General features: G+C 49.1%; 1 protein-coding gene across 1 annotated transcript in view; it reads left to right on the top strand.

Annotated features, from left to right (window-relative positions):
* The first annotated feature begins 2,070 nt into the window (after positions 1–2,070).
* The window catches only part of CSF1R (colony stimulating factor 1 receptor), a 39,491-nt gene continuing 13,784 nt past the window's right edge, over positions 2,071–27,777 (top strand). Inside the window, exons 1-9 of the mRNA XM_006138230.4 lie at positions 2,071–2,271; positions 9,160–9,414; positions 12,332–12,613; positions 13,668–13,804; positions 15,678–15,837; positions 17,796–17,985; positions 21,941–22,056; positions 24,966–25,086; positions 25,840–26,030. Of these exons, the coding sequence (XP_006138292.2) occupies positions 2,223–2,271; positions 9,160–9,414; positions 12,332–12,613; positions 13,668–13,804; positions 15,678–15,837; positions 17,796–17,985; positions 21,941–22,056; positions 24,966–25,086; positions 25,840–26,030 (1,501 nt within the window). The 5' untranslated portion in view covers positions 2,071–2,222. The remainder of the gene's footprint in view (positions 2,272–9,159; positions 9,415–12,331; positions 12,614–13,667; positions 13,805–15,677; positions 15,838–17,795; positions 17,986–21,940; positions 22,057–24,965; positions 25,087–25,839; positions 26,031–27,777) is intronic.

Genomic DNA, 27,777 nt, shown 5'->3' with positions numbered 1-27,777 from the left:
GGCACCCTGATTGGTGAAGTTGGCACTGCCCTGGTCTGTGCTTCATCTCCTCTAGCAGTGACGACGGCTGCCAGGCATGTCTCACCACGTGCCTTGAAATGTAGAGTCCTGGGCTCACGCCCCCAACGAAGCCCCATCCACCTTGCCAGCCCCTGTGGAATCTCCATTGCAGCTCCTGGGCAGCAGAGGCACGGATGGAGAAACAATGAATCACTAATGGATGAGCTCATGTCTAGTGCTTCTCCGCCTGAGCCACCCCACCCTTTGGCCTGAGCAGAGCAGGCAAGTGGCAATGGCGCCTGGCTGCAACATTGTACGACCCCCATTTGCCAGGTTCTGGCAGCCGGTGGAGTACAGTACAGTCCACAATGAATATTCCTTACTCCTCATCTCGTTAACCCGCTGGCAGCCGTGCAATTTTTCAGTGGGTCACCTCAGCACATACACAACTATATGGAAAAACTAATTCCTTTCTTTGGCGACTTCTATTCAGGAAATACGGTCAGAGCTGGAGTTGTGGGGCTGGAGAACCACACGGTTTACGGTAAATTCTCTCTCCTGGTAGGTGGATCAAGGTACCAAACAACTAGGAGTTTTGCACGCTTTCCATTCCTGTCGCCTGGAAAGGTGGCCTTGCAAAACTGCTAGTTGTTTGGCACCTTTCCTAGTTTCCTGTATTTCCCGATCTCCTCGGGGAGGAGGAAATAAAGCAGCAACACTCCTTGCATGCATTTGAGGCCCCCTGACATTTTGCAGAAGCACTGGCACAAGGATTTCTTTTAGCATTTACAAGCTGCTAAAGAAAAACGCAGCAAATGCAGCAGGGACTAGCTGTAGGTCGTACTGTGTGTTACGCATCAGGCCATGTCCTCTGGTGGTGTAAATTGCATGGGTCCCATTGACTTTACTAGACTGACAGTGATTTACACCGAGTCTCTGGTCTGCTGCCTGCATACAGCCATGCAAAGCAGTCTCCCTCCGAGGTTCAGCAAGGAACTGCTGCCTTCGCACATACAGCCTTTGGCTCTTGTTTACAATGTTCTCAGCAGAGTGGGAAGTGGCCACAATTTCGCTAATGCTTGCATGTAATTCTTTTGCACATGGCTCCCTGAATTGTCCTGCGGCTGGTGCCAATGGGGAACACGTACAAATATAAAACAAACAAGCAACTCTCCCCCCATGCACTGGAGGCCTGATCCCTGCCTGGATGGAATAATGCCCTCAGGAAAAACCTGGCTTCTGAGAAGTGAATCCCGAGGCTTTTGCCTTTGTTCACTCCAGATTTGGACCCCACTGGCCATGTTCCCTGTAAGATGAGAGCTCGGGCGGGCGCCCAGGAGAGATTCAAATGCCGTCCCTCTGATTAGCAGAGCACCCACAGCCAGCAGTGTGTTTCTATTGGTGGTGCACATCTGCCCCATGTTGCACAGATGTGCACCACCAGTAGAACCGCACGCTGCTGGCTGTGGGTGCTCTGCTAAAAGGCACTTTGGTGCATATAGCAAAATTTATTCTGCACATTGATGGAAAAAATTAGCTGGAACATTTCTCCATTCTCTGATGTCACTGGGCAGTCACAGATGAAGGCCCTCAGGGTTAGACGGCACTCCCCAGCTCCTCTGCTGCTGTAACCCAGTGGGCGCCCCCATGCTTCGCACAACCTGCAGTGGGTGCCAGATGTACCCTGACAATCTCTTTGAAGTGACGTGGGATTAATTTCTGCCACAATGGGAATGCAATCAAGCTCTCTACAGCCCAGCCCCAAGCCTTGCCGCTTACTATAGGGCTAGTGCAGCGTGTTGGCCTGTCCCGGCGGCTTAGCCCCGTGTGTGTCTAGAGTCAATAATGTTTTCTGTAACGCCCCACTTCGTGATGCAGCTTTTCTGATGGTAAATCAGAAGACAGGTGCAAGGAGGCACGCCCAAGTCGATGATGAAGGGCAGGTTTTGGAGGTGAGCAGTGGGGTGTCCTCTACGATTAGTGACACTGTATAACTCTCTTTAAAAAAAAAATAGGGATTTCCTAACTTGTGGTCAGTTCCGAAAGAAAAGGAGAAGTGTCCCAGAGACGGCAGCAGGGAACGGTTATAGACGACTCAGCAGCACGTTCCAGTCCAGTCTTCTCCATCCTGCTCAAGAGGATCTATTGCGCTGAAGTGCTTTGTTCCTTTCCCCTGGATCGCAGCCCACCTGACCAGGGCAGGAGGGTACCTTCAGCCCAAGATGGACCCTGGCATCCTGGTGCTTCTGGTTGCAGCTGGCATCTGGCATGGTAGGTCAGAGAGCACCCACTCCCTTGAGCCAATGTGGGCTGGAAAGCGGTGGCGTATCGGGTGCCTAGTGAGAGATTTGCCAGTTGGCTGGACTTACCGCACAACCCAGACGTGATTGTGCAGAGTAGGAAGAATGCCTCGCTCCTCGTTGGGTGTTGGCGCCATTCCTTCTTGAACAAACGCCCCCATTCAAGTAACTCGGCCGGATTTTTAAAGGAGTGTAGAAACGGAAAGAGGCAGCTAGGCACCGAGCGGGATTTAGAAAAGCACTCAAACTTCGAACATCAGGAACGCCTTGAAAAATCAGGCCCAGGGAACTCTGCCTGAGTTGGGGGGGGGAAGGCGGGGGGAATGAAAACACAGCAAGGAGCTCCAGGTTGGACCCAAAGAACGCATGGCCCAGCTCTCAAAAGGGAGAGCGGAGCTCATGCTCACCTCTCCTGCAAACCAAGAGGGGCGGGGGGGGGGGGAGGGGAGCATTAAAGTCCTTAATTCTGCAGACCATTGCAAGGGACAGCTGCTGCGATTGTGGGGGCGTTAATAGGGCACAGACAGAATCGGTAAGGGGTGGTCTGCCTGGCAGGCGCGCTAAGGGACACAAGCAAATGACTGCGCCCTAAGTGCAACATACCAGCATTAGCAGGGAGGTACAAGAGAATTTGAGTATCCTGAGGCCAGATTAATAAAGCTCGTTAGGGGCCTAAAGATGCCCTAGGACAGAGCAGGGTTAAACTGTGGCTTGTTCTATTAGTAATGCCTGTGTTGTTGTTTTGGACATATAAAGCCCATAGATATGCTAAGTGTTGTTGGATGAATCTGGACAAGACTTGGGGGGGAGGGTTCCCCGCTCTTGGCTGTGTAAAAAGCAGGATCCTGCTACGAGGAAGTGGGACACCCAGCAGAATAACCTGCCCGGATTCCTGCAGACGCGCTGTAACCGACGCAGCGGCTAGAGCTATGCTGTGTCAAATTGCGTGAGAGTAGACGCTCTCGTGCCTAGTGATTCGATGTTCCCACCTCCAGCGCTCCAGGACCACGTTTCTCGCTGCATTATAATCTGTTCCCACAGCAGCAGTGTTCTTTGTTCATTGTTCATTGTTCTTTTATGTCATTTTTGTCCTTTTTTCTGTCTTGTGCCAAGTGGGATCCAGTCACAGATTTGTCTAGGGATACTAGGTTTTTAATACCCTACTGCAGGGGTCTCCAACCTTTTTCAGCACGGGCTCACTTTTCAAATTGAAGTGCAATCCACGGTCGACCTCAAACCCAAATACTCTTGTCCCGCCTCCTTTGCGCCCCTTCTTCAAGGCCCCGCCCCTGCTCACTTCATCCTCCCTCCCTTTCACCAGGCTGGGGCAGAGGGCTGGGGTGTGTCTTAAGGGATTTGGCATGTAAGAGGGGCTCTAAGCTGAGCTAGGGGCAGGCAGTTGGGGTGCCGGAAGGGGTTCTAGGTTCAGGCTCTGGGTGTTTGGATGCAGGGCTGCTTGGGTCTAGGGCAGGACCTGGGGTTCAGCATGGGGTAGGGTTTTGGGATGTGGGCACCAGCTGGGCCCTGCTGACCTCAGGTGGCTCCTGGGTGGTGGTGCAGTGGAGCTAAGGCATGCTTACCCCGTCCTGGCCCAGCACCACTCCCAAAAATAGCTAGCAAACTCCATGACCAGTCCTGCTGTGCCCCCTCTCCGCTCTGTGGAGATAGGATACAGGGTGGGAGAGGGGGCACCTTGACATCAGCACCCTCCTGTCCCTCCCCTGCCCTGCTCAACAAGCAGGAGGTTTCTGGGGGTCAGCTCCAAGACAAAGGGCAGGAGATGCACAGCAGTCAGGGGCGGGGGGGAGCAGCTGAAGTGCTGGGCTGGATAACCTCTTGACCAAACCAGTCAGGATCACCTGTCAGAGGCTCCAAGACCTACCAGTCGATCCCAATCGACTGGTTGGTGACCCCTGCCTGCTGTCTGCCCAAGCCACTTCAGCCTTCTTTCTGAAGTCATTGGGAATGCTGGCAGATAAGGGATGGGCCAAGAGTATTGTTAAGCCTTTCAAAGGAAGTACAAACTCAGGCACTGTGGATGGGATACAGAAGAGTCTAGTCCGCCTGTTCTGATGTGGACGGTCCGCCTGTTCCCTGTTATTGTGTCGTCAATCCTCCAAGAGACACAAGCAGGATTCTCCAGCCCAGATTGGACATTTGCAAAAGAAGCTCTCTGGCAGCGGACAGTTTTCTGCATTTCACGCAATGGTGACATTGTGGGAGAGTCCCTTCCCCTGCTATGCCCACTGCCTGAAGGAACTGTGCTGTTTCTCCACGGAACTGAGTGTCATGTCGACAGGAGCAACCAAACCTGGGAGCTCGGGAGCTTAGTGCATGAGCCTCTCTGACCGGAGTTAAAAACCAGCTGGCTCTCAGTTAGGGCTGTAGAGAGCAAACTCATTCTCTCTCTCTGGAAGTGGTCTCAGTGCCGCTACCTGGGACAGTCAACCACCACACCCAGCCAGTGTGCAGGTTACATGAGCAGCTGGGACTGTCCCAGGGGGAGACAGGAATGGCTGGGAACTCTGGGCAGGGTGGGATCTTGGGATAACGTGGACTAGGCAGTTACTGGGGAAACATCAGGTTGCCTGGAGCCCAGTGAACTCTGTCAGGATCCCCACTTGAAGCACAGACATGTTCACAATATAGATCCCCATCCGGTGGAACTATCTCATTAGGATTGCTGGTTGTTTCCCACCGGAGTTGTCCCATGATGTTTCTGACAGCTGCATTTACCACACTCATTCAGAATTCCCCTAGGACCACGAATCCCAAAGCACCCCTAGGTTTGTATGCACCCGGATTATCCCTGCATACGCCTCCAGAAGGTTGTATTTTGTTTTCAGCCTGAATGGGAAGAGTCCATTTCTTCACTCCTCTTTCAGCATTGCAGTGTCCCCCGGCTATGTCTAGCCTGCCGCTTTTTTTTTGGAAAAAGGTATGCAAATTGCACTTCGCAATTTGCATATCTTTTTCCAATTTTTTTTTCGGAAGAGGCTTTTCCGAAATTTCTACAATGGGCCAAATTTCGGAAAAGCCTCCTCTTTCAGAAGAACCCTTCTTCCTCGTGAAATGAGGAAGACAGGACTTCCAAAAGAGCAAGTCTGCTCTTCCACATAAAATGTCAAAGGAGCAGACGCGTTCCCTGGACGCGGCAGAGTTTTTCCAGGAGGTATCCCGGAAAAACTTGGTAGTCGAGACATAGCCTCTGCTAGATCATGAGGTATGCTTCCTGGGGGCCAGATATTTTTAATAATTTAGGGCCCAATTCCCAAACATAGCCAAATTCCACATCAGATGCCCCACTTGCATGCAGTGGTCAGTGGTTTACATACCCAAGCGTGGGATATGGAATCCCTTTTAAGGCACCTATGTTTGAAGATTGATCGCTCCAAAGGAGTGAAGCTTCTAACCTCTGTTGAGTTCAGTGGCTGTTAGGAAACTAAGCAGAAGTTAGGAGTCTAACGCCTTTTGCACATTTAGCCCAGAGTGTTTGACACCTTGCCTGCTGGGACACATTTGCCAAGTGTCCACACTAGTTTCAAGGGGTTCCTAACAAGGACACATAGTGCCACTGGGCAGTGAGGGTTGGAATGTGAGTTACGCCATGGGAGGGACACGGATGTTAAGTTATTCCTGATACTAGAGGCATCTGGAACTTACTGGCTGTTAGCATGACACGGACTGGACAGCTGTGATGGGGAGGGGAGAGAGACTGGGCATGAAGGATGCTGCATTTGACCCTGGTTAGTGAATGCCTCAGGAACTGCTGAGCCAGAAAGGGCTTGGCTGATTGTCATGGCCGGGATGGTAGTGGGTAGGGCTGTTGACATGTAGTCGACTATATGGTTAACCGATAAGCCTAGGCTTATTGGTTAATCTTGTCAACTACATGCATTTCCCCCTGCCCTTGCTGCCTCTGAATCAGAGGCAGCACGCGGAGGAGGAGAGGAGCACTGTCTCTGTGGTGCCGCCTGCCCCTCCACTCACTCCCCCCCCACTGTAGCCTCTATCAGAGGCAGCAGTGTGGGGGGGAGGATGGGGGAGGGAGGAAGGCAGGCAGAGGAGACTGCCACAAAGCAGCCTCTCTCTGCAGAGTCTGCTCCACCACCCATGGAGCAGCCTCTGTCCTCGGCAAGACTCGGACATCCCCACAGACAGGGGCTGCTGCCAGACAGCTTCTGTCCACAGCCAGCCCGGACCCCTGCAGACAGGGGTTGCTGCCCCCCTGTGCTGCTCCATTTCAGAGGCAGCAGTGTGGGTAACAGGCAGACAATTTGCGCAGAGAGCTGATTTTTAAACTGGATCCCCTTGTGGACCAGTTCCCGACTGCCACCTCGCACTGCTGCCTCTAATACAGAGGCAGCAGCACGGAGGGGCAGGAGGCTCCCTGAGAAGGGGGCCAGATTGCACTGGCTGCCAGCCCCGCACCCGTGGACTATAATATAGTTGAGTAACCGATAAGATTAATGCGGTTACTTGACTGCTCAATTACCCGAGATCTAACATCCCTAGTAGAGGGGGATGGGCCTCATCCTGCAACTGGAGGTCACTGTTACACAACTATTGTGTGGCGAAGCCAATGGCCAGCAATTACCGTCAGCAATGAGGAAGTTGGTGGGTGACACTCTCTAGCTTCGTGTGAAATTGCATTCTGGTCAGCGAGAAAACAGATGCCTGAGCCAGAGCCCCGCTAGTGGCAGAGAAGGAGGAAGGGACTGATTTATTGTCCTAACATGTCTCTCCTGCAATTCCGCTCCCACTTGGGTTCTGGGCCTGATGCATGCTTTATCTGCCTTATCACACCTAGCTCAGGTATGGCTGTACGGGCTGCAATCACACCTCTCGATTGCAGTGCAGACATATCCTTAATGCTAACGGGCAATGCTAAGAGTTGACCGAGCAAACCACAGTCAGGGGCTATGCAGAGACAGCAAGGCACCCTGAGGGCTGGACAAGAAACCAATGCATAAGCAGATCTTCTCATACTCTCCTACAGAACCCTAGCATAGAAGGGAGCAGAAAACCAGATACATGGAAAATGTGGCTTTCAAAAGGATTGTGGGATTTTTCCGTCTCTACTTGGGGATTAAATGGGCTCTTCCTGTTGCTATAAGACCTCAACCAAAAAAAAAAGCAAGAAAAAGCTCAAGGGGAAGAAATATTAAATGTTCCATAGGCCGTCCTTTCCGATTCCCCACACAAACAGGTCTATAGGATTCTGCTCCTTGAATTCCCTGTAGAATTGCCATGTCTACACTAGGAGCACTTTGCCAATGCAGGAAGAGTAGTTTTTTTTTAACTTGCATGTGTGTTCCTTTAAGATCTGGGGAAGGGGTTAGTGTCTGAGGAAAAGCAGAAGTGGAAGAATAGCCACCCCTTGAAAGGGGCTGCCTGCGTATTGGGGGCAGAAGCCAACCTCTGACAGCACAGATAGCCATTTGCAATGTGTTTCCTGTCCCCATCAGAAAACCTGTCATGAGGGTGTTATTGCAGTGTTTTCCCCATAAAGCACTGATTCATTTTTCACTTCCCCCCTTCTCCATAAATACAGGCAGTGACTAAAAGAACTCGCTGACGAGACAAAAAAGATAAAAAATAAAAAGTGTTTGTCTCTGACAGTGAGGGCTAAGGGAGGTTCCAGGTTCCCCTTTACTCAAACTGTTGAAGTTAGTTCCATGATGTCTCTTAAAGGCAAATATAGCAACTAAAATTCTGTCTGACCCATTGCAAAATGGTAATCATTAGGCTGAGAGATCGTGTGGCCCAGTGCACAGGTACAGGACTGAGTTAAGAGGATTGAGTTCTGCTCTTGGCCCTGTAAATTACTCCCTGCTAGACCTTGGCAAAGTGAATTAACTGGTCTGTGCCTCAGTTTCCCCATCTGTAAAATGGGAAGAATAATATTTTCTCACGTTTATACAATTCTTTGAGCACTAAGAAAAATATTCGGACAGATCTGAGTTATCTGATCTCCATCACTACAGTATATTATTTCATAATGTTCAGAATCTACTACTCAGCAACCAAAAAATTAAGTTTCTCCCAAACAGGTTTTGATACACAATCAGTGTTTTGAGGTCTTCCAACTGGTAGTCTGCGCCAAACCATTTAGCACATTTCTTTCCTGTTTTGTTCCAGAATTAGCATTAATTTACTCCATAAAGGGAAGTAAACAAAAGAAAACTGCTTTGACTGATGCTGGATTAATAATAGAGGAGAAAGATTATGTCCTGACACAATTTGCATAATGTGCTTACCACTCCACAGCCAAATAAATCCCAGTCAATAGGAAAAGAACATCTTCTAAGTAAAACAAAAAACTGCAGGAGCCTGGATTAATCAGTGTGAAAGAGCAAATTTTGTCACCTAACCGGGGAGAGCTTGGGAGAGGGCGGGAAGTGGGGTATGACCTGGGATGGAGTGAGGGCCTGAGGGGAGGGGGTAAAGCAGGGTGCAGGCCAGCCTGGGGATGGAGCAGGCAGTAGGACCACTGTCCAGGTGCTGTTGTGCCTCCACACTAATAGGACACTTACAGCATCATGCCCTGCCTCCCCAAATGCAGGAATCCCCTGTCACCCACACACCTACGGCTCTAAATGTTCTGCTATCAAACACTCTCCTAGCCTACAATCCATCCCCTCAGCAAATAAATGCAAATAAAAAGACCAGCCAATTATATCTGCCTAGAATCTCTGCTATGTGTATGGAATGAGCTAAAAGTCCAATTCTGGCCAGCCAAACTTCATGGCACCTCTGCCTCGTGCCCTTTCTCAGCTGTTCCATGCCAGGTGGGGTGAGATGCTACCGGCTTGGCCGTTGTTTGGTTTTTCACCCCTCCTATCTGTCTTGTTTGCAGGCTCGGCATCTCCGACAATCCAGCCGAATGTCACCTCCCTGCTTGTGAACAAAGACGACCCCGTCAGCTTGCACTGCTCTGGGGATGTCGGTGTGAAGTGGGTCAGCCCAACACAGAACAGAATTGTGCACTCCAACGGTACTACCAGCACTCTCCGGATCACCCACGCCACTTTCAGGGACGTGGGGACCTACGAGTGTTCTTATACCAACAGCAGTGACACGGCAACAGCCTCCATCCATCTCTTTGTGAAAGGTAGCTAAAGGCATTCCTTCGCTCACTGTTACTCCTCTCGGGATAGGTTTGCTGGTTATATGTACCTATATAATTGTATCAGGATGGTTAACCCAAACCCATACCACCAGTATAAACTCTCCCTTCCCGCACATGCAGACACTCTTCTTCGCCCTTAGGGAGACTTAGAGCTCATGGATAGAGTGCTGGACCGGGGATCAGAAGGCATGGGGGGCACTATTCCTGGCCTCCCGCTAGTTTTCTGGATGAGCTGGGCAAGTCACATCGCTCCAGCCCTCAGTTTTCCCATCTGTAAAATGGGGATAATCATTCCGCCTTCCTTTGTAATTTGCCTAGAGATCTATGGATGAAAAATGCGAAGAGCTGACTATGCCAGGAAAGAGCTACTCCAGAATTCCATGGCTTGCTTCAGTTTTGCTTAAACCCCTTCTGCAATGCCATAAGCTAAACTAGAAAAGATCCTCTGATACCCGAACATATACTGGAGTGACCTCACTGGGTCCTGTACCAAAATAGCAGGCATATAAATTCATAACTTAGCATATCCCACTATAACTTTCTCATGAAAACAAGCTCTAAGTTTCACTTGGGCTGTGTCTACATTAGCAAGATTTTGTGCAAAAACTTGCTACCTGTCTACACTGGCCGCAAGTTCTTGCGCAAGAACACTGACGTTCTAATGTAAGAAATCAGTGCTTCTTGCACAAGAACTATGACACTCTCACTCAGGGATAAGCCCTCTTGCGCAACTGTTCTTGTGCAAGAGGCCAGTGTAGACAGGCAACATCAATTTCTTGAGCAAGAAAGCCCGATGTTTAAAATGGCCATCGGAGCTTTCTTGCGCAAGAGAGCGTCTACACTGGCACGAATGTTCTTGCGCAAAAGCACATCTTTTGCACAAAGGCACATGCCAGTGTAGACGCTCTCTTACTCAAATACTCTAACGCAAAAACTCTTGCATTACAGAGTATTTGCGCTAAATCATGCCAGTGTAGACGTAGCCTTGCTGTTTCTAGTACACTCCTCAAGCACTGTGTTTCTCAGCTTTTTTGATACCAGGAACCAGCTTGCTGTCTCCCTAAACTGAGTCAAGGAGATCTTAAGGACCGGCACTGGTCCATGGATCAGTTGTTGAGAAACACAGTCTCGTGCACACACTGGGGGAAGGGTGGGGGATTCACCTAGCTTTTAAAGACTACACATTGCCAGGCATAGAATTATAGAATACTAGAACTGGAAGGGATCTTGAGAGATCATCAAGTCCAGTCCCCTGCCCTCATGGCAGGACCAAGCATTGTCTAGATCATCCTTGATAGATGTCTGTCTAACCTGCTCTTAAATATATCCAATGATGGAGATTCCACAACCTCCCTAGGCAATTTATTCCAGTGTTTCACCACCCTGACAAATGTTTCCTAATGTCCAACTTAAACCTCCTTTGCTGCAGTTTAAGGCAATTGCTTCTTGTCCTGTCCTCAGAGGCCAAGGAGAACAATCGTCTCTCCCCCCAACATCTTTTTAGATTCTTGAAAACAGCAGTCATGTCCCCTTTCAGTCTTCTCTGTTCCAAATTAAACAAGGCCAATTCCTTCAGCCTTACCTCATAGCTAATGTTTTCCAGACCATCTCCATGTTTTGTTAATCTATAAACTACTACCAGAGCATTTTCTTGCTGTTTTTTTCTGTAACAGACTAACTCAGCTACCCCCTGAAGCTCTTAATCATTCTTGTTCCTCTTCTTTCTTGAAATGTGGTGCTCAGAACTGGACACAATACTCCAACTTAGGCCTAATCAGCGCAGAGTAGAGCAGAAGAATGACTTCTTGTGTCTTGCTCACAACACTCCTGTTAATGCAGTCCAGAATCATGTTTGCTTTTTTTGCAACAGTGCCACACTGTTGACTCCTATTTAGCTTATGGTTCACTACAGCCCCCTGGATCCCTTTCTGCTGTACTCCTTCCTAGACTGTCGCTTCCCATTCTGTATGTGAAATGGATTGTTCTTCCCTATGTGGAGCACTTTGCATTTGTTCTGTTTACCTCAGCCCATTTCTCCAGTTTGTCCAGATCATTTTGAATTATGACCCTGTCCTCCAGAGCAGTAAGGTTTGCTGTTTTAGGCCCTTCACTGGCAGTGGCACAGTGATGGCATCAAGGACAAAAATCCACAGTGCACTGCAAGCCACAAAACTCTGCTCCCACTACTCAGCGAAAGAATGCAGCATAGTGTCCCTGCGGGCAGGGGCGACCTGTGACTATAGGCTGACTCAGCCGTTGCCTAGGACACCGCCTTTACCAGGGTGCCCGGGGCGCCCGATGATGACGTCATGGGGTGCCCGATGATGATGTCACTCCATTGACGGCCATGCAAGCAGGGGCGCCGATCGCGCGTTCCACCTGGGGCGCCAGCTGCTGCAGCCAGCCTCGGGCCGCTCCTGCCCATAATACCGGGCCTATGAAATGATTGTCCTAATGGCTTGAAAAACATGGGCTTCCCCATGCTATTCATGGCAGCCTTGAAGACAGACTCCTCACTGGCCAACCAGATAATATCCTCACACTTTGCCTTTTTAGCAATAAAACCAGCAGCCCTGGTAAAAGGTAATTTTCACTGAGTGGCTGGGTGCCTCTCAAACTGCCCCCATGTTCATTCTCTCACCCCTGTACTCATGCTACTAGTCCAGTTTCTGCTCCTTAGGTGCCATAAGCTGCATCTCTACTGCTAAATACGATTTCAGGACCGAAGAGCCATAGGGTTATCAATGGGAGCAGGGCTGGGTGCAGGAGCAGTTTAACACAAGGCAGTAACGTATGACTGAAAGAGCGCTGAATCTATACTGAAAAGTATCTGCTGCTGGAATCCCATCCAACGTGTATGCACTTTGCTTGATTGCGGTTTGTCTGCTTCCATTGCTAGATCCGCAGAATGTCTGGAACACCCCTCGCTTCAGCGTTAGAAAGAGCGAAGGCCGGGACGCCCAGCTCCCGTGTCTCATCACTGACCCCGAGTATGGGGCCAATGTTACCCTGCTGAAGGACAATTCTCCAGTCCCACCAGGGGCTAAGTTTTCTTTCAGCGCTCAGGATGGCATAACCATCTACAATGTGCAGCAAGCCGATAAAGGATCTTACAGCTGCCAGGCCCTGATCAACGGGAAAGTGGAGAAGTCAAAGACAATCAGGCTGATTGTTCTAACAGGTAACAGGTTTCTGGTACCTCTTGCAGCAGTTCCTGCTGGGGAGGCAGCTGTGGTTAGCGCTGCTGGGAGCACCTGCGGGGGCGCTAGTTTGGGGAGAGGTCATAGAAGTTAGAGAGGGAAAAGACCAACTGGACTATAGAGGCTGGAATTTTCCAAGGTGCCAAAGGGAGTTAGGTGAACAGTTCCCACTGAAATTCCATGGATTACCTAATCCCCATAGATGTCTTTAAAAACCAGATCTCAAGTCCATCCCTCTACCAGTGGCGGATCATTCCTGACAATGTATTATAAGAACACAAGAACAGCCATACTGGATCAGACCAAAGGTCCATCTAGCCCAGTGTCCTGTCTGCCGACAGTGGCCAATACCAGATGCCCCAGAGGGAGGGATCACAATAGGTAATGATCACGTGATCCCTGCCCTGTCACCCACCTCCAGAGAAACAGAGTCTAGGAATACCATTCCTATTTATCCTGGCTAATAGCCACTGATGAACCTAACCTCCATGAATTTACCTAGCTCTTTTTTGAACCATGTTAACGTTCTAGCCTTTACCGCATCCTCTGGCAAGGAGTTCCACAGGTTGACTGTGCACTGAGTGAAGAAAAATTTCCTTTTGTTTGTTTTAAATTCTCAGGGCTTTTTCCAGCCTAGTTTTAAACACTCCCTTTGAGAGGGCCTCTGCCCCCTTCTCTTATTGCACAGTCTCACAGAAACCCTTTTGCTCTGCTTCACACCGTGAAGGGAAATCAGCTCTTCCTTCTGGATCGCTGCAAACCCTGAGGCCGCAGTGTAATGTGCCTGGCAGACGGGAAAACATGCAGCTGGGATGAAGATTCCCATCCCTTTAAGCCTTTTAAGCCACCTAGTGGTGATGAAAGTGGTAGCGCGGGAAGGAGGGGTAGCGATGATAACGGTGGTGACAATGATGGCGAAGGGATCTAAATGGATGGTGACAAGAGATAAGCAGAAAGGTCCTTGGGGTTGCTAAGGCTTCAGAGGCCTTTAAGCTCTCCTGTGACTAACCCTTGCCCGTCTCTACCTTTGTTCAGCTACAACAAAGCCAGTCTCCGTCACAGTGGAGCAAAAGGAACATGTGCGAATAGAGGGAGAAAGTTTCGAGATCACCTGCAAAATAACCGCTCCTTCCCATAAGTTTCATGAAGAGTGGGCCCATCCAGCTAAGAATGTAAGCTGTTTTCCTATGTCCCTGGGGGGGGGAGGGGGGATGTGATCTCTTTGGAAAAAGGGGAGGACAAGGATAGGAAGAGTAATTCCTGACTCACAGAATCTTCCATGTGGTAGCAGCTGACTGGAGCACGGTACTGAAGCGCATGATTAGACACCACATTGTACATAAACCTTGCAGACCTAAGCACAGCCATCCTTCCCCTCTCCCCTTTGTCACGGCAAGTTTACAAAGGGTTAAGACACATTCACATTCTTGGTGCCTCACTGTGCTAGAGAATGAAACGGGTTTTCTTTTCTCTATGTTTGCTGAACAGGAACCTCAGTGCCTTCAAAATGAAATGTAAACCCCCTTCTCCCAGACAGCCTTTCCCCAGTAAACCCTTCAACATCCTATGTTATAAAACAACAAGCACCTGAAGGCCTTGTCTGTATTTACCCAGAGATCGATGGCTCTGGAGATCGATCTTCCGGGGGTTCAATTTAGCAGGTCTAGTAAGGACCCACTAAGTCAGTGGTCCCCAACGTGGTGCCCGCCGGGCCATTTCTGTGTGCCTGCCGAGTGATCAGGGCTGGACCCGCCCTCAGGCATGGGGTGCAAGGGCTGTGCCGGCCCCGGGCATGCAGTGTATGGGCGGCACCAGCCTGGGCGCCTGGCACAGGAGCGGCGCTGGCCCCAGGCACGTGGCATATGGGTGGCCCCCCTCCCGGGCGCGTGGCACAGGAGCGGCGCCAGCCCCGGGTGTGTGGCACAGGAGCGGTGCTGGCCCCAGGCACATGGCATATGGGCAGCCCCACCCCTAGGCGTGCGGCATAGGAGCAGCAGCAGCCCCGGGAGTGTGGCACATGGGTGGCACCGGCACCAGGTGCACGGCGTATGGGTGGCTCTGCCCCCAGGCGCGTGCACGGCCCTGCCCCTGGGCGCCTGTGTGGCCCCGCCGTTGGGTGCCTGGCGTGTGAGCGGCCCCGCCCCCGGGCGCCCTGCAGCCCCAAAAGGTTGGGGACCACTGCACTAAGTCAACCACTGATGTGCCCTGTCAACCCTAGTACTCCACAGGGTTGTGAGGAGTAAGGGACACTGTGGTAAGTCAAGCTAAGTACATCGACTCCAGTTATACTATTCACATCGCTGGAGTTGCATATCTTAGTTTGACTTTCTTCCCCAGTGTAGGCCTGGCTTCAAAGCACACATCCTTCCCTATAGAAAGGAAGAGCAAGATTTTCTTGTTTGACTTTAATACATTGGGGGTTGATTTTAATCCTTTTCATACCTAGATAACACTTTGATGAGTTCATATTAAAAACCTAGACTAGATAAAATAGTAGTTACTGTTTTAGATGTAAGCGACTAGTCGACTACCCGATAAGTATATGCTTATCTGGTAGCTGAGTAGTCACTCGACTCGTCACCTCCCCCCTTCACACTTGCTGCCTCTATCAGAGAGAGGCAGCAAGGGCAGGAGCAGGAGTTGGTGCTGGGGGGAGCCGGCTTAAAAATTCCATCACCTTCTCAATTAGCTGATTAAATGCAATTTAACATCCCTATTTTAGAGTCGTTAATTTCTTAGCATGGGAGATGATATTAGCAAACAAAATATAGCCGTCTGTTCAGATAATGCAATGTAACTATAGCTCACAATCAAAGGGCTGACAAAAACTGTAAAGAAATCTGTATGGCTACCTATGCTACAAGTATCTACCCTGAATACTTCAATTAACTGTATCTGCTTATCTCCACTTTTCTGCATTTGATCCATATAAATTCTTAGACAAAGTCTAGTCGAGTAGAAAACAAGATGAAGGGGACAGTAATTACTAATGCTGATTTCTGTTCCCTAACAAATTACTCTAACATTGCTTCCCTATGGCTGCAGGTCAACACCACCAAGAGCATCAGCTATCACAATGAGGACTACCACGTTTCCTCCATCCTATACATTCCAGCAGTGACCATAGGAGACAGTGGGAAATACACTTGTATAGTAAACAGTCCTGTGGGATCCCGTAATTCTTCAGCTGTGCTCGAGGTTGTAGGTGAGCAATTCTTGAATGGGGAAGAAAAGTGGGATCCGGAAATGTGTGTGCATGCACACACACCCCCCAAGAGACACGCACAGCCTCGTTCCCCTCATTCATTTGCATCTAACACCCCAAACTTGTCCGGGTGTTGGTTTGTCCTTGAAGACACCTTGATTAGCCCTGTGTGGGTCAATCCCAGATCTCTGCAGTGGATAGAAAAGGGGAGTGTAGGTGTTTTGATTTAAGGGGAAAGGAGCGGGTGCCACTATTCAGTTAGTCGGGTCCTGTCAGATGCAAAGCCAGGGAAGATCTTCTCTCTTTCGATGAGATAAATAAACAGCCTCTAAAAAAATTAGTCAGACACCAGAGGCCATAGCAAAAACAGCTGACTGTGTGGCCCATCCTAGGAGAAGGTGAGTCTGTATCCCCTTCCAGTGGCAGAGCCACATCAGAGAATGAAAGTCTACTGTAGATGCAAGTTGACAGAGCTACTTCTGCAGCTCCAAAAGAAGCAGCTCATCCTTTTAACTCTGAAGCTCCTGGGTCCAAACAAGCTGATGACCAGAGCAGGGGTGTTTTGTGCTGCTGGGGGAAGGAGGACTCAGATAAGCAGCGCCTTGGCCAGGGGGATGTACTGGAACTCCTGGGGAGTGCAGTGGGGAGACAGCTTGCATCACTCTTTAGTCTAGCTGACCCAGGCAATGCGTTCAGCTCCTCCCCTCCCCAACTCTCCCAACACCTCATCCGTTAACCCCGCCAGGTGTTCTCTCCAATATCGGGTATGGATGGGTCAGACTTTAGTCTAAGGCTCTACTTATAATTAGAATCATAGAACTAGAAGGGACCTTGTGAGGTCATCAAGTCCAGTCCCCTGCCCTCGCAGCAGGACCGAGCACCGTCTAGATCATCCCTGACAGATGTCAATCCAACTTGCTCTTACATTTCTCCAGTGATGGAGATTCCACAACCTCCCTAGGCAACTTATTCCTGCATTTAACCACCCTGACAGGCAGGAAGTTATTCCTAATGTCCAACCTACACCTCCCTTGCTGCAATTTAAGCCCATAGGATGGTGCATAGATGCTATATGCTTGGTGCAGACATGAGGGCTGTGTCTACACTGGCATGAATTTCCGGAAATGCTTAAAACAGAATAGTTTTCGTTATAAGTATTTCCAGAAAAAGAGCGTCTACACTGGCAGGCTGCTTTTCCGGAAAAGCCCTTTTCCCGGAAAAGCGTCCGTGGCCAATGTAGACGTGCTTTTCCAGAAAAGAGCCACGGTCGTCATTTCCGCGATCGGGGCTTTTTTCCGGAAAAGACTACTGGGCTGTCTACACTGGTCCTTTTCCGGAACAGCGTTCCGGAATAAGGACTTATGCCCGAGCGGGAGCAGAATAGTTTTTCCGGAATAGCGGCTGATTTTGTACAGTTCAACATCGTTGCTTTTCCGGAAATTCAAGGGCCAGTGTAGACAGCTCGCAGCTTATTCCGGAAAAGCAGCTGATTTTCTGGAATAAGTGGCCCAGTGTAGACACAGCCGAGAAGTGTATGTCACATATGGTTATAAGAACACCAGCAGACAGTATGAAAGAGCATCATAAACCATAGTTCTAAGCAGCCAATTATCCTTCTAGAGTTGAACAATCTGTAACAACTCATTAGCCAGCTATGAACCCTTTATCAATGGCACTTTAATACAAAATGTGATCTGGGTATGCCCCAGCCTCTGAGAATAACTGCAAGCACACTGGGAAGAGACAGCTCTGCATGGAGAGAAAGTAATTTCATTGTCCCAGGCCAGGCTGAGCTGGGCCCCATGAGGAACTAGGATCAGCAAAGGCTTCTCTATGCCCAAGGTGGGGGGCTATTGAGATCAGTGGAGCTGGGCACCACTTCTGCCAGGGCTGACTGTGGAGGATCCCACCCTTCGCACACATGGCCACTGACTGGCTTTGCTCTTTTTGCCCCTCAGAGCGAGGTTATGTACGTCTGCTGCCCACGCAGAACAGCAGTCAGGAAGTAAAGTTGGGGGAAAATCTGCAACTGCAGGTCCTGATTGAGGCGTACCCCAAACTTAGCAACTGGAGTTGGACACATGAGAACCCTTCAGGACGCTCTGTGCGCTCCTTAACCAACGACCAGATGACCCATGGTAACAACAGGTATAGTATCTTGTCTTACGCTCATCAGCAGAGTGTTTTCAGCACTGCCTGCTGCATCTTTTCCATTGGGAACAGGCTCCCCCTATGGCAGACCCTTTCTATGGGGGGAGGGCAGCAGCATCTGGTGGGAAGAATCCCACGAGCCTCCCTTACCTTATCCTGGGAGGGGAGTGAGATTTGAACCCCTGCCCTTTGCAGGCAAACACCCTATCCCTAGGCCATGCCACAACCCACCCTCTCCCATGGCAAAGAAGAGCTTGGATAAGCTATTACAGAAAAGACATGGGCCAGTGGGGAAAACAGGCCCGTCCCAGGGACAAAGGCAGCAGGGGCATTTGCTACCTTCATTCATATTTATTCACTTTTTGGTTTGGGAACAAAGAAAATGCAAATGTGGGCAGAGGACAAGGCGGCTTCTCTGAATCCAGACACAGAGCAAAACAGGCCCCTGGCTTGATGCATCATATGCGATGTGACGGGGTAGAGGCAGTCATACCCCCGCATATCCTGTACTGCATCAGACCCTTCCATTCCCAAGGGATGCACAGCACAGACCCACATGTCCACCAGCTGCCACAGCAACAGCCCCTCTCCTCTGTCGAGGTCCCAGCAGACTTTGGGGCCAGTGGACTCTTCCGCTGAGACTGAATTCCCAAGTGGTCTCTCCCACATCCACTTGCATGTCAGCACCACCTGTCAGCGGCTGTGGAGCTCTCACAGAGGCTGAAAGAGGCTGAAGGAGGGCTGGAGGCAGCTGAGATGTGGCCAGAGGCCATTAGGGGCAGCTGGGCACCACTGTAGATAGGAAAAGAGCTAGCTGGGACCCCGTGTGTCACTACACATGGTGCCCTACAAAACCAGGAGCCAACCCAGACTACAGTGGCACCGCTAAAGAGACAGAACTTTCCTGTTAGGGAGGAAGAACTGGCTAATTCCCCTTTTGTTTCTCAGAAACAAAAAATTACCCACCAGACAAGTATCTGGAGCAGCAGTGGCAGAAAGGGCCCTCCGTGGCTCAGAGTCAGGTTCCGAGGGCAGTGCTGGGGGTTCAGGAACACTGATGGGATGGGATAGATGGCAGGGCAAGTTAAGTAACGAGTCAGAAATCTATCTTTTCAAAATTGGTGTGGCTGGCCATTCCCAGTGAGAAACCGGAGGCTTCGACTCTCCTCAGTGTCTGAGTTCTCTCCCCTTCAGGAGAGAGCATACTGTAACCTCTCTGGAGTGTGTGCTCTTCCAATACACGGGTTTATCACTTGGTCGGGTCAGCACTATGAGTCATGGAAGTCAGGAGAGATTCCAGAAGACTGGAAAAGGGCAAATCTAGTGCCCATCTATAAAAAGGGAAATAAGAATAACCCAGGAAACGACAGACCCATCAGCTTAACTTCTGTGCCAGGAAAGATAATGGAGCAAATAATTCATCTGCAAACATCTGGAAGATAATGAGGTGATAGGGAACAGCCAGCATGGATTTGTAAAGAATAAATCATGTCAAAACAATCTGATGGCTTTCTTTGAGAGGGTAACAAGTCTTATGGATAAGGGGGAAGTGGTAGATGTGGTATACCTCAACCTTAGTAAAGCATTTGATACAGTCTCGCATGACCTTCTTATCAATAAACTAAGGAAATACAAACTAGATGGGGCTACTATAAGGTGGGTTCACAACTGTCTGGATAACCGTTCTCAGAGACTAGTTATCAATGGATCACAGTCACATTGGAAGGGCATAACAAGTGGGGCTCCACAGGGGTCAGTTTGGGGACAGGTTCTGTTCAGTATCTTCATCAATGATTTAGGTTGGGGTGGGGAACCTCAGGCCCAAGAGCTGGACGCGGCCTCTAGCTTGCCTGGATCTGACCCTCAAAGTTCAGCCCCACTCCCCCGCTCCCAGCATTAGGGAGCCCATGCTGCTGCTCCACCACAGGGCTGGAGTACACAAAATCCACTAGCCTGGAGCCCCCCCAAGACTTTGATATGGTGTCTTTCTCCTCTCCTCCTCACTCGGGACATGTCAGTAGCACCCAACTCAAAAAAAGATTCCCCTCCCCCAAATTAGATGATGGCATAGAGAGTACGTTTATTAAGTTTGTTGATGATACCAAGCTGGGAGGAGTTGCAAGTGCTTTGGAGGACAGGGTCATAATTCAAAATGATCTGGACAAACTGGAGAAATGGGCTGAGGTAAATAGGATGAAGTTTAATAAGGACAAATGCAAAGTGCTCCACTTAGGAAGGAACAATCTGTTTCACACACACAGAATGGAAGCGACTGTCTAGGAAGGAGTACGGCAGAAAGGGATCTAGGGGATATAGTGGACCACAAGCTACAAATGAGTCAACAGTGTGACACTGTTGCAAAAAAAAAAGCAAACATGATTCTGGGAGGAATTAACAGGAGTGTTTTGAGCAAGACACAAGAAGTCATTCTTCCACTCTACTCTGCACTGATAAGACCTCAGTTGGAGTATTGTGTCCAGTTCTGGGCACCACATTTCAAGAAAGATATGGAGAAATTGGAGAGGGTCCAGAGAAGAGCAACAAAAATGATTAAAGGTATAGAAAAAAGGAGCTATGAGGGAAGACTGAAAGAACTGGGTTTGTTTAGTGTGGAAAAGGAAAGACTGAAAGGAGATATAATAGCAGCTTTCAAGCACCCTAAAAGGGTATTACAAGGAGGAGAAAGAAAAACTGTTCTCCTTGACCTCTGATGATAAGCTAAGAAGCTATGGACTTAAATTGCTCCAAGGGAACTTTAGGTTGGATATTTAGAAAAACATCCTATCAGGGGGGTTAACCACTGGAATAAATTGCCTACAGAGGTTGTGGATCTCCATCATTGGAAATATTTAAGAACAGGTTAGAAAGGCAGCTATCAGGGATAATCTAGATAGTGCTTGGTCCTGCTGTGAGGGCAGGGGACTGGACTTGATGACCTCTCGGGGTCCCTTCCAGTTCTAGTGTTCTATGATTTTATGAATAGGGGCACATCACATGGAGGCAGCTGCTCACTTCATCTCCTGCTCCAGCCCGGGGGAGGAGGGGTAAAAAGTTGTCATTATGGAGGAGCATGGAGAAAGAACTGTCTCCAACCTCTGCCCGTGTGCATGGGGTTTATATTAATGATCATCTCTCTGGACTCAATCAAGGCATTTAAAGTCATTGGATGAAGGTGCTACTATAAAAGTGTCTTGCACTTGAAATGAGAAGTGGTCATGTTGAAATACCCATTTCACAGATAGGGACCCTCCTACCAAGAGGCTAAGTGATTTGCTCAGGGTCACAGGGAACGTCAGTGGCACAGCTAGGAGCAGCTCCAAGGAATCCGAATTTTCAACCTTTTGCTTTGGCCACTGGATTTCAGCCTCTCTGGGCTGGCAGCAGTTTATCAATTCCTGGTGCCTTTGTGTCCCTGTTTACATCACCGGATGCATTTGAAGACAATGGAAGCTGCGTGTACTCAGACCTAAGATGAGCCGGAGAGGGGAAAATGCTCTTAGCATCCTCAGGCTGGCACCGCACAGGGACAGGTGTTTCTAATCCAAACTCATGGATTGAAGCAGGGACAGAATCTCCTGTAAATATAATGCTGAGATCCCTCTTGCCTGTATCTAGAGCTGGGCGGGCTGCGGGCTGAAAATTAAAGCCCAAACAAAGCAGAGCGTAACACTGCTGTCCTGATTGACATCCCCACCACGCCAGAACAGGTCTCATGACCAAAGGGGTAGATTTTCATTGACTTGCCTTGCGGGTGAAGCAGTTAACTGCCATTGAAACACTCCCCATACAGCCATGTGTGGATTCTTGCTAGGAACGCCCAGGCTGCTGCAAACGTGCATGCAGGAGTTGCACCACTGCTGGGCAGCTTTCCAAGTGCCCCCAGGGATAAGAAACCTGACCGGTTTTGTAACACGCCACTTCCATCAGTTACGTTCATTCTCTCTTGGGACAGGTACAACAACACGCTCTCCTTGAACCGGCTGAAAGAGGAGGAAAGCGGACTCTATACATTCTCTGCAGCAAATGAGGCGGCCCACGCATCCGTCACCTTCAGCATCTCCCTGAAATGTAAGTGTCCAGCTCTGGGCTGGTCCTGTCACACTGCCAAATCTGTGAAGCAGCAGATGGAAACCACACCATGGCTAACAGACTAGTAGGTAGCAAGGGGATGAGAGGAGTTGGTTCTTGCACTTCCTGCCAGCAAACAAGCTTACAGAATTAGTTCCCGGAAAGCAACCAATGCAGTAACAATCAAAGCAGCCACTGAGAACATCAAAGCTGCCTCCCTGATGCTGTGGGGTGGTCACTGAAGAAAGTAATGGTAACAATGGTCAGAGTGGCTCCTTCATAGTCATCACGGTGCTTATTAACCCTGCCTCTCCAAGCCCTTTACAAGGGTGGATTATGGGCCATTTGTCCCAGTGTTCTACACACATTCCAAGGTACAGTGACTGTCCCATGGTGGCGTCAGCAGATAGGGAAGGTATTAAGCTTTCTACTACCCGGCATTAAGTGGGTTGTAAGCTACCACAAATATATCATTAGATATTTACATTAACTACCAGGACTCACTGCAGAGCTCTTACTACATCCATTACTGTAGTCAAACAACAGCTTTGTTACAAATTCCAGATTAGCAGAGGTGAATGTATCCAGTGATAACGCAGGGCAGAGAATTTCAGCCTCGTGCCACTTGCAGATTTTAGTGTTCATTTATTCCCCGTTTGTTCACTTCAGTACCATAATTTCATTATCTACCATGTATAGCCCTCCTGGAATTTCAGGATAAAGACTGTGGGTTTTTTTCTGTAATGTAGCCTTCTTTTTTACTACTAGTAGGGCTCCCTTTTCACTTTTCTTTTGGGGAGTCCTGGTTAGGGATGTAACGAACTAGTCGACTACCCGATAATCAAATCTTAGAGAGAGGCAGCAAGAGTGGGGAGCACGAGCCAGTGCTGGGGGAAACCAGCTTAAAAGCTGGTTCCCCCCAGCACTGTCTCCATGGGGGGAAAGGGAGGCAGAGGGCAGAAGGGAAACAGCACGAGCAGGGATTGACAGTCCTGCTCACGCTGGTCCCACTGCTGCTCCTCTCCCATTGAAATGTACAAGAGTTACTTGTGGCTCTCGTACATTTCAAAGGAAGAGGCACATCGGGAACCATACCAGCAGGGACAGCTTTGCTTCCCGCTGGTGCTGGCATGCGATCCTGCTGCCTTTCTCCCTTTGAAATGTACAGGAGTTACCATGGCTCGGAAACCCAATGCCTCTCTCCTTTTGAAATATACAAAAGCCAGAGAAGGCTCCTGTACATTTCAGAGAGATAGAGAGGCAACGGGAAATATACAAGAGCCACGAGTGGCTCTTGTACATTTCAAAGGAAGAGGCGCAGTGGGATAGAGAGCGCCTCCCTTATCGACTAATTGAGTAGTCATTGGAAATTCCATCAACTACTCGATTAGCTGATTAATCGAAATTTAACATCGCTAGTCCTGGTGGATCGTATTGAAATAAGGATCAGGAGCTACGTGGATTTTGCATCCCCTCACTTCTAACGCAGCATACTATCCATATCAGTAGAGGGCTGGGGCAGAAAAGGGTGTGCACTTCTGACAAGGAGGGAATGCTCTGGGAAATGACAAGGAAGGATTTGTAAAGACCTGTCCTTGCTGGATGACCGGCCATCTGACACAGTGCTTGTAGAAACACTGCCCTATGTAACTGGCTATGGGGACTGATAAGGAGCTACGAGACTTTTCATTGTTAGGTCACTGGGTCCAGGTTGGGAATGCCTGCAAGTTGTTACCACATGAGAGTTCCCTGGGGATGACCTATGAGAGTCTCAGCCTCACACCATGGAGACTGAATTCTCTCTCCTCCGGGTGACCTCTAGAGGTGGTCAGGAGTGAGACGTCCTGCATAGGATGGCGTGTAACATCTTGCCCAAGTATCCAGTCTCTGGCTATACAGAGCTGTTGCAGACGTGTGAGTTCCAGGCTGTTAGAAAGACAAAGGTGGGTGAAGTAATGATCTTTTATTGAGCCAACTTCTGCTGGGGAGAGTCAAGCTTCCAAAGCTTACACCTGAGGAAGAGTTGTGTGGGGCTGGAAATCTTGTCTCTCTCCCCAGCAGAAGATGGCTCAGTAACAGAGATCTCCTCATTGACTTTATTCTCTGGATAGACAGGTTACTAAGATATAGCACAAGGAAGAGCCAGAGTGGAACCTGGATCCCAAAGCCCAGACTAAGGGTGCATCTACACTGCACCGTTATTTCGAGATAACAATGCGAGCATCTACACAGCCATTCCGTTATTTCAAAATGAGTTTGAAACAGCGGGCGGCTTATTCTGAAATCTGTAAGCTTCATTCTACAAAGAATCACACCTATTCCAAAATAGCTATTTCGAAACAAGGCGTGTGTAGACACTCCGCTGCTATTTCGAAATAGCCCCTCCCCAGGGCAATTCTAAGTTATTCCTCCCCAGTGCCTCCCGCGGCTCTAAATCGAGATAGCACATCCACATTAGGGAAGTCTGCCTCGGACTCATTTTGAGGGTTTCCTGCAGTGTAGACGTGCTATTTCGAAATAACTATTCCAGAATTTAAAAAACAACAACAAATGGTCTGGAAGCACTTTATAGACGAACAAAACATGTAGATGGTATCATGGGGCTGTGCCCACAAAAGCTCATGATACCATCTACATGTTTTGTTCGTCTATAAAGTGCTACCAGACCATTTGTTGTTTTTTTTCTGTACAGACTAACTCAGCTACCCCCTGAAGCTTCTACTGCAGAACAGCTTATTTTGAAATAAACATGCAGTGGAGATGTACCCTAAGAGAGCAAAGGGAGCTTTTCTTCCCTCCTCTCAAACACATATGGGCTTTTCCTGTCATTGTGACATTGCACATACATAAGTGGGATTGAAATGTAGAGAGGACTTCGTACCTAACATGCCTTTGCATTCCCTATTCAGTCCCTCCTAATGTCCTTTCTGTCGCGAACGCATTGAACGACTCCAAGAGCCTTCGCTGTATAGCCACTGGTTATCCTGCTCCACGTATTGAGTGGTATCGATGCCCAGGTCGCGCAGACAGGTGAGAAACATCGGAGAGGGCTGGAGCACCTTCCACTGTGCAGTGCTCACCCCTCTCTCAATGCCAGGGCTTGCAGCTTTTTTCGCCGCCTCTGCTGCAGGGCTCGGAGATTCCCCGTAGCTGTCATCTGTGTTTGCTGAACTGCTCACCCCAGACTTGCGAAAGACACAGGCTAGCGCTGAGTTCTGCCCAAAATTACAACAAAGAATTCTTCTGCCTTTTAAAACAGATGTTTGTAGCTTTCAGCGGGTGCCCTGGGGGAGGCTTCCCAACCCCAGAAGGCGACGTGCACCGAGTCCTCACAGCAGGGTCTAGAATGGACACTGAAACATGCTTGCGGATGAGGGAGACCTGCTTAAAGTGCAACTGCCCCCCCCCAGTCAGCCCAGGTGCCTCTTTTGGGAAGGGATGTAAAGGAGGTGCTGGTTCCCAGTACTGAAGCTGCTAGGGAAGGGGATGATGGGCACAATCAAGCGGACGTAGCACATGCAGTGAGCAGGAGGCAGGTTCAGTGGACCCATTCGTGTGCAGACACACTGCTTAGCTGATGTGGGGGTGGGGGGCTGTCACCATCGACTTACTTCCTTCGGGAAGTCTATTCTTTCTGAAGCTGGAGAGGCAACAAGTAGCAATAGATCACTAGACCTCTTGTCTAGCCGTTTGGGTCCCCCTAGCCCTCTGTGAGGATAGAGCGTTTGTAGGCTGGTGTGTTCCATGGAAATGTTTTCTCATCCTGGCTTGGTGTTTCTGCAGATGTGACCAGGGGAAAACACTAATTCTGAATGAGACCAGCCCCCGGATCCTAGGCAAAGAGCCCTTTGGAAAGGTGGAAGTAGAGAGCATCCTTCAAACTAAGGAGCTGGAGGACAACGTTACCTTTTGCTGCTGGGCCATTAACAGTGAGGGAAATGACTCACAGACACACTACTTAGTCCTTCCTTCAGGTGAGATCAATCAGAGCATTTATTATTTATGGATAATGTATACATTTAATTCAGGCCTGAATTAGAGATGGCTACAGGCCTTTGGGGATCCAGTCTTCCTGAACCTACACTCCAAACGGCCCACTAAAGCTACAGCGACACTTGTCATTTTTTTACAGGAGAAGATATGCAAATCGCGCTTGCATTTGCATATCTTCTTCTGATTCTTTTTGCAGAAGAGGTTTTGCCGCTCTTTGGCCCTGTGTAGATGGGGCCAAATGTTGCAAAAAAAAAAACCCTTTTGCAAGACCCTGTAAACCTTGATTTATGAGGAATAAGGAGTCTTGCAAAAGAGGGTTTTTTTGTGACATTTGGCCCCGTCTATATAGGGCCAAATAGTGGCAAAACCTCTTCTGCACAAGAACCCCGATGGGCCACATGCAGCCCACACACCACCTGTTGCCCATCATGGCCTTAGTGCATATGAAGCATGTTAGCCCCCGGGTTACCTCTACATTGTGCTTTCTTGCACAAGAACATATGCAAATGAGCTGCCATTTTTGGGCAAGGAGCTTTTGCACAAGGAGTAGCTGTCTACACTGATCCTTCTTGCGCAAAACCCCCTCTTGCGCAAGATCCGTTCTGCCTGAAAATAAGTGGCAGAACAGCTCTTGTGCAAAGGGCTTTTGCACAAGAAGGAGCTGTGTAGACGGCTCCTTTTTGCGCAAAAGCCCCTTGCGCAAAATGGTGGCTCATTAATTATGCAAATGAGGCATGGCGATATTCATCGCTGCACCTCATTTGCATATGTTCTTGCACAAGAAATCTCAACGAAGACCTAACTCTTAAGATGTTAGATGATAAGACTGGTTATATCTTGTAGGTTGATAAGGACAGTTGGTTCTACTAGGACTTCATAACAGTCCCATTCCTCCGCTAGTGCTTACTGTAACACAAGGGCTACGTCTACACTGCAGGTTTCTTGAGCAAGAACTTTTTGTGCAAGAGTTCTTGCGCAAGAGCGAGTCCACGCTGCTGTGTGCTTTTGCACAAGAGCGTTCATGACAGTGCGGACGCTCTCTTGCACAAGAAAGCTCTGATGGCCATTTTAGCCATAGGGCTTTCTTGTGCAAGAAGCCCCTGTTCCCATCCACACTAGCCTTTTTGCGCAAGAGCTCTTGTGCAAAAAGGCTTATTCCTCATGGGAAGAGGAATAACTCTTGTGCAAAAAGCTCTCTCTTCTGACAATCTACATAAACTTTCTTGCACAAGAACGGGCTTGTACTGTGGACGCACCGCAAGTTTTTGCGCAAGAACACCCGTTCTTGCACAAGAAGCCTGCAGTGTAGACATAGCCAAGGGGCGTGCATCTCCTGATACTCCAGATGCAGGACAAGATAGAATATACGTAACTAGAAGCACTAGAAAACATTCTGGATGAAAAAGGCTAGTGCTGGCCCTAGGCTGATGGTCTAATGGGCTCCTTTCATTATTTATCATTCTGGGGCAAATCCTTATTCTGGCCCTGCTGTGGTTCTCAAGAGCTATCCATGTATTATCAAAGGCAAGGTGGTTTTTGTCAGTTGTCCCTGTTCTGGTATTTACTTTGTAGCACAATCTTTTCTTATCTTGAAAAATTCCCTCCCCGACTCCTTTGAGGGCAGCACATCAGCTCTGGGTCCATCCCTGTCTAGTTATGTGCAAGGAGACTCTCGAGCAAATAGGGGGTTGGGTAGAATGCTCATGGATGATGCTGTAGTGCAGCGGT

This window comes from Pelodiscus sinensis, chromosome 17, assembly GCF_049634645.1.
Source record: "Pelodiscus sinensis isolate JC-2024 chromosome 17, ASM4963464v1, whole genome shotgun sequence".
Lineage (NCBI taxonomy): Eukaryota > Metazoa > Chordata > Testudines > Trionychidae > Pelodiscus > Pelodiscus sinensis.
Note: the sequence above shows the minus strand (reverse complement) of the source record. Positions and strands in the feature narration are given on the sequence as shown.